This window comes from Scatophagus argus, chromosome 16 (genome assembly GCF_020382885.2).
Source record: "Scatophagus argus isolate fScaArg1 chromosome 16, fScaArg1.pri, whole genome shotgun sequence".
NCBI lineage: Eukaryota > Metazoa > Chordata > Actinopteri > Scatophagidae > Scatophagus > Scatophagus argus.
This window is the reverse complement of record NC_058508.1, coordinates 12,543,077-12,550,463: the sequence shown is the minus strand read 5'-3', so window position 1 is coordinate 12,550,463 and position 7,387 is coordinate 12,543,077. Positions and strand designations below refer to the sequence as shown.

The 7,387-nt window shown below is 41.2% G+C and overlaps 1 protein-coding gene across 1 annotated transcript; it reads right to left on the bottom strand.

Annotated features, from left to right (window-relative positions):
- Window positions 1-142: 142 nt before the first annotated feature.
- LOC124073074 (cytochrome b-c1 complex subunit 2, mitochondrial) lies at window positions 143-7,286 on the bottom strand. The gene is made up of 14 exons (XM_046414986.1): window positions 7,156-7,286; window positions 5,677-5,778; window positions 5,364-5,513; window positions 4,656-4,720; window positions 4,472-4,528; window positions 4,239-4,363; window positions 3,176-3,273; window positions 2,985-3,042; window positions 2,521-2,616; window positions 2,231-2,430; window positions 2,037-2,117; window positions 1,848-1,924; window positions 1,597-1,750; window positions 143-485 (listed from the first exon to the last, which is right to left on the bottom strand). Exons 1-14 carry the CDS (start codon window positions 7,186-7,188, stop codon window positions 402-404), a joined length of 1,380 nt encoding a protein of 459 aa, XP_046270942.1. The 5' UTR covers window positions 7,189-7,286; the 3' UTR covers window positions 143-401.
- Between the last annotated feature and the right edge of the window lie 101 nt (window positions 7,287-7,387).

Here is a 7,387-nt window from a genome sequence, read left to right as displayed (position 1 = left end):
TGATGAACAGAATAATTTATCTACATGCTAAAAATACTTACTGCCTGAACAGCCCTTTCAACCACTACACTCCTGACACACCATTAAAACCTACAGTAAACACTGGATTCATTCCAGGATACAGATTCAAGCGACAACCAGATGTTCTTCAAGTTATTATTTTAATTTACATAGATATACACTTAAATTGACAAAACAAAAAAAAATTGCATTATGATTCTCTGGCTCCCTGGTGTGGTGTTTACACTTACTGCAGGACAAATTACAATTGACTGTTGAAATCAGATGAACTGCTGCAGGTGGCTGTGGTTCTGAGGTCTGAGCTCTGAGGTCCTCTTTCTGTTTTACGCAGCCAGGCACATCATGCCTGATTTAACATCAGCACTTCTTATACTTTGCTTTCATACTTCATCTACGAACGGGGTATTCTTAAGGCATCCACTAGCTGCCATGGTCTTCTTGCCATCTACAAATTTTTTTGCAGCCTGTAAAAAAAGAAAAAAAAAGAAATTCATTCAAATGCTCCATTAAAACCTTTTAATTCACTACTTGGTCAGTTGCATATGCGCCAAACTACTACTCAAACAGCACACAACTCCACTTACTGTCGTTGAAGTAAAATCCGTAATAAACAAATAAATAGTTCAATAATTCCATCTGTGGAAATTAATAAACTTTATATATCTGTAAAATGCAAACACAACACTTGACAAATTATCACCATACGAAGTTGTTGTAATGAACAGGTTAGCAAACAGATAGATGCCTATTTACACATTCAGCAAAAAATGAGAATGCAACATTAGCACCCATTTATCGGTATGAATCCTTTTAGCTCTGATTTTGGTCTCCACTCCTCAGGGAAACATGTGTCTCGGAAGCTGCTAAATGTTCCTCTGTGTTCACCAGCTTATCGCTAAGTTTGTGTATCCGCAAACTGGTCCTACCAGGTATGGACACTGTGTTTATTAGGGAGGAATTCTTTCTGCCCAAGTACAAATACTTGCAATTACATACTTGCCGATATCGGTACTCTCACTATCACTTAAGGTAAACTGGTTAGGTACAACAGGGGTCATCAACTACATTTGTCTAAAGGCCGGGATTTTTCTAAGTAGACAGTGTGGTGGACTTTATTTATTTAGACCTACTTAACCAGTTATATTTAATATTTTCACTTTCTTACAAATGAATCTTTTTTTTATTAGCGTATCAGTGTGAGCAGACTCCTAAAAACCCTGGGATGTCCCTGATGATAACTAGATACTCGATTAGAAATTGCTCTCAGACCTCCACCAAGGGGGCAGTCAGAGGGCAGCTCATTGCAAAACCAACAGTTCAACTAATGAAATGGAAATAAATTGTAGTGATGCCTCTTATGTCTAATAGATAGGCTTGCTGATTCTCCAATAACACCACAGCTACCTCCTGTAGTCTGGTCAGTGCACTCCCAGCTGGAAAGCTGGGAGGTTTGATAGTGCAATAGTAGATTCTACTGAACATGTAAAAAGCAAAGCATCACAGAAATGAAGGACTGACAAAAAAGCTAAACTTATGACCATTCAGCGTTTCCACCTCTATAGTGAAGGCACTCACCTTGACCACTTCGTCCTTGGTTACAGCATCTATAGCCTGGACAACATTGTCGGGGAGCTGGTACCCTGCAGTGGCCAGAGCCTGAGCACCGATCTCCTCCAAAAGGCTTTCAGGGCTCTCGAGTGACATCAGGTACTCTGTTTTCACCTGGTTCCTATGTAGGCAAGTCAAACACAGATCAGAGTCAAGAACACATTTTAAACCACCTCCATCTGGTACACAGCAGGTTCACCTTCAGTAAGTGAACTCACTTTGCTCTGGTGATGTCAGCTGCTGATACATTTCCCTCAGCCACACCTCTTGCTTGAGCAACTGCAGCTTTGATCACCTACGCAGAGGATGGCAACAAGCACGAGTTCAGTGAAATACAGATTCTGGCACCTTTGCACATTTTAGCTGTGGATGACATTTGTCTTGGAAGGAGAGAATTTGGCAATCACCTCTCCTGCTGAGTCAGCTTGTGCAATTGTATAGATGCCAAACAGACCAGAGTCCGAGTATGAGGCATTGAAGGCTGTGGCCTGAAAGACAGCCAGAGGTCATCTGACATTAGGTGACAAACTCAACTTACTGTATTAAAAACTAAAAAAGAAATATAGCTGGATTTATTTCCTTTCATAAAAAAAAAACTTACATCAAAGGGCTGTCCAGTAGCTTTGGCAATACCCTGACTCATTTTGCTGGTGATGTTGGAGCCTCTCTTTACATGTGGCCCAGCTCCCAGGATCCTTTGCAACACGCTGAAGGCATTAGCCTCTGCACTACCTGCCACACCACCCTCACTGGCAATCAGTGCATGGACCAGGTCGTCGTTGGTCTGAACCCGCAGCTCACCTAAACTCACCAAACACACATGCACCCAATAGCATCAAGACAGTAATAGATCTCAGAGAGCATAATGCTGTGATCAAACATGAGCTTTACCTCCACGGTACACAGCCTTAGCCGTAGGTGCTCCAGCACCAGTGCGGACACTCAGGAGCCCCTCGCCCACCTGCCTCAGGACAGAGTGCTTCACACCTGGAGACAGAAATGAGACAATACTGACATAAACATTAAGCAGAGCAGCTTCATGTCCTGAGAAATATCACACATACCAAAAAAAGGGCAGGAACTTCCATAAGAGCGCGTTGTGTCATCATTCAGACATACCCAGCATGTGCAAACATGTTCAAAAATGCATACATGTGAGGGTATGACTGTGGCTAGACAGTACTGACTAAGCAACCCTGTCCCTGGTCAGAAGTCAAATGGAATGTGAGAGGACTATAAGCGCACACGCACACACATACATTTTATTTTCATCAGTGTGTCTGGCCATGGCTTCTGATGAGAAGAGAGCAGCCGTGACAAAACGTGCAGTCAGACAAGAGCAGGTAGACACTCACCAAGTCCTACAAGAGCCATTCTGCCAGTGGTGAAATTGTCCTCAACAAATGAATGCAGCTACGAGGGGAGGATAAGGAGGAGTAGAGGTGTGTAAGAACTATGCACAAACTAACAGAGAATGATCTCCGAGACCAAACAATTAACTACTTTCATAAAGAATGTGGAGAAACACAACAAAACACAGCAGTACCTGGTTGGGAGAGATTCGACCGACCATGTAGTCAGGGCAGTACAGAGAGTTGGACAGGGCGTTTTTGTACGCTGCCTCATGCAATTTCTCAATTACACCTGCGGGAGAAAACAGAAAACACGCAGAGTTAAAGAAAGCAGCCTCCATAAATGACACGTTAAATCTCAGACAGAGTCACAGAGAGGAGGATGGTGAAGGTTTAAATAAATAAATTAAACCTCAGAAAATGGGGGGAATTTTTTTTAATGGCACATATTCAGCATGGAACAAGACAAACATGAACAATTAACACAACGGACATGAGATTAGTACTTTGAAAGTGTATTTTTTATTTCACTCTGTCTTTAAGAACTACTGTTAATGTGAATATGGAGTCCAGGGGGGTTGACAGTGCGAGTATTTCACTCGTATTTGCCCATGAACATAGATATGTGTGAACCAGAAAGTTATTTAGGCGCAGTGAGCAAATATATTATCTTTATTGCTTTGAGTCAAGTATTATCTAACTAAACATTACTACTTTTTAAGTCTAGTTTAAATTTACTGATTGAAGACAGACGAATTATAACACTTTGTACATATTTTATATTTGCCTGATAATTGGCAATTTTATAACTTTGGACACACAGGCACGAGCAGTATAAATATGTAATATTTTTGTCAATAAACTCGAACATTTTTCTGTGTGCTCTTCAATTTCTTTGTGTGCTCCTAATTTTCTTTTCCTTTAGAAGCACAGTTGCTCCTTTTGAAAAAAGTTAGCGTCAAATCCTGACCGCAATGTGCCAGCCCTACTGAGAATCAACAGCCTGCTAAGCGTCTTCTTCTTGCAGCTTTTAACCGAAGAAATTGTCAGTGAACAACGGACCTACATTTGTCAAAAAGGTCTGATATTGCCCTAATTTTGCGCTCAAACTTGGCAAAATATAGCATATCATGGCAACAGTTCTGTGCTATTTGCTTTGGTCCTAGTGATCAAGATCACTTAACCCCGTGTTGAGCCTTACATGTTAACAACACAATTTCCACAATAAAAATGCAGGATGTTGGGAGCTCAACTAACCTATCTGAGGACACTGCTGAGCCAGAGCTTTATCAGTCTTCACCCTGGGCGTCAGGTCTTTCACCTCCCACGGCCGGAACTCCTGAGCTGAGGTCACATTGACCAAATACTCCATTAATGAATCTCTGGACAGACACACACATAGAAACAATAAAGTTACTACACACATTGACGCATCAACACAACTTCATGTTGACTAGAAGTAAAAGATGTAAAAACATGAATGCGCTTACAGGTGATCTCTCAAGCAGTCTACTGTGTAGACCATGGTTTCTCTCGATGACGTCACACTGCAGGTAAAACAGACGACGACACAGTTGGTTCAATGTGGTGGGCTACAGTTACACTGATGTTGTATTTATTTATAGCAGGAAAAGATCGTCAGTGTGTCCATGTGCAGAGAGTATCCTCACTGACCTCAGGCTACCCCCCAGCGATTCCACACCACGACAGATCCTGAAGGCAGACGCGCCCTTAGTCGTCTACAAAACGACAAGAGACCACAGCGAGTTGGTGATTTAAGAATTAAAAGTGACAGGTTGTACAAGTTGTACGGTACCACTTCTAAAAATGTTTAATACACTACAAAAGGAAAGTGAGAGTCAGCTGTCCTTAATTTGTCAAAAACAGCTAATTTAGTAAAAACACATGGTCACTTGTTGCAGTTTGCCAGATGGCGTCTTTGCTATGTTAAATCACAATAAGCAGCTAAGAGAAGCTATTAAAGACATGCTTTACAGTTTTCCAAAAGGCACGATCAGCGCTTTAGCCATGTTGTAACATATGTGGTTAAAATGGCAAAAACTCATTAAAAAAAAAAAAAAGAAAAGAAAAAAAGCTAAAAAAGAATCTTATCAATATTTATTTGAATTCACAACAGAACCCACAAGGGGTATTGAAATTTGGCAGCGATCGGTCCGATGGGAACAGTTACTGTGCCTTTATTTCAAACTGAGGCAGTTATTAATCACTTGTGGCCTCTCTAGTTTGATTAAGAGGTGTCAGCAGGCAATGATGGTATGAAACAGAACAAAAACAGGTTTTTCAAAAATTATGAATCCTCATGACACACACACACACACACACACAATCTCCTCCAGGCTCACACCTGGCAGAGATAATTACCAGGTTAGCTGCCAGTCGTAGCACATGAGAGACACCCTGGTTTTCCATAGTCTCATAGCGACTACCTGCTTTCACAAACACACCAACACTGGACAAGGGGGAGTAGTTCTCCAGTGATGCTATCACCAGACCATTTGGAAGCTTGGACACCTGAAGCAGCGTAAAAAAATATATATATGAATAAATAAATCTTACTGGTAACTTGCAATCAAACTGGAAACAACTTCTGCTTTACTTATTAAAATACATTAATTAACAACCGCATTGAGTGAGCTGAATAAATGCTTTAGATTTTGACAGGAGCAGCACCTACCTGGACATTTTGGGGAGAGAGAGGTGCAGCCGGGGACGGTTTGAGGCCTTGGAGGGGTACAGTCAGAGAATCACTCCTCCTGGCAGCGGCGTAGCAACGTTTCTGTAGGAAGTGTCGAAACCAAAGTTAGAACAAGTGTTTTAGCAGCACTTTAACATTTCCTCCAACAGCATCCTCTTTGGTGGTAATGGGACACAAGCACAAATGCTGAAGTACTTCTACTATCTGTGACTTTAGCTCAGAGTATTTCTACATGAGAGTGGCAAAGCTTCCAAGAAACGTAAACAGTACAGAAGGATATATTTTCCCCCACAGGCTCAAGTGCAAGTGACAAAAGCAGGTTGATGTTAGACTGGCCAAATCTCCCCCTCCCATGAAAAACTGACTTGACATCTAATGTTTCATGACACTCGCTGTCATCTACCCAACTAAGTAAATGAGTGAGAGATCAATTGGTCAGCAGCAGCTATAAATTACTGAATAACTTTACTTCCTTTAGCCCCTAAAAGCTATTAGTGTAAAACACGAAAAAAAAAAAATCAATTTGTCAATTTCCAATTGACCGGGTCACCACTTACAGACAAGAAATAACTATGAAATATCTACTTGAGACTCTCAAGTAGTCAGGAGTCAAAAAACAAAACCCTACATCACATTTATTATTATTATTATTTTGGAGGTAAAATAATGGCACAGGCCAAAAGTGATGACTTAGAAATCCCTCACATACCGTGCAAAAAAAGCCTCTACAGATGATTATGTTGGATAGCTTTATTTAACGTAAATAACGATTAAAAATATGATTCAGTTGTCTATTGTTAAGCAGTTAAATAGTGATGTTTTTATGCTAATTCGATGTGTATGCACTTGCACTACATGTAGTCCATACTGTCCCTATGTGTGGCACGTCAAACAGCAGACACTGACGAGCTGTCATTAAGACCGGGCTGGGTCAAAGAAGATCTCCTCAAGTGGTCGGAGCAAATTTGGTACAGGCGAAAAACACACTGTGTGTTTTATCAACAAAGGCGGCAGTTACTGTAACAGCGAATGAGTAAAATACAGGGATGTCACCAAATTATGACCAAATTAGGGATGTTGGGCGTTTCGAGACACCTCGATCCAAAAACATGAGATACAAGAGTTCGGAAATGACCTTCAGGTTGCATTCAAAGAACCACTAGAGGCTACAACAAGCAGCAAAGCTAAACCGAATAAACAGGTTATTTTACTTGGACCTCATTTTAACATTCAATACACACAGGGTGACGGTGTTAATTAACGCTGTCAAACCCCGCAAGCACACCATAGCTTCGATTAACCTACATTAGCTAACCAACTAGCAAGCTAACTAGCCGGCAGGCTAACAACAGCTAAACACGATTTCACTTTTCATGCAGAACGACAACTACAATGAGCATGTTTTAGGTCATGTCGGTTATCCAGCTCAGATCAAACCGAGAAAACAACAGGACTCACGGGGAGATTGTTCAGAGACCGGATTCCTCTCATAGCTACTAACTGTCTCCTTCAGCCGGTGCAGAAAGACAGATATAGCAGCGGTCGGACGTCTTACCCACAATGCACTGCACCATGCCACCGAATCAAAGATGATTGAAGGCGTAAAGATAAACTTCCTATCATTGCACCAGGCTTAAAGTTACCATGAACTATCACAAAGTCTTCGGTTTTTGATCGATAAACAAATAAT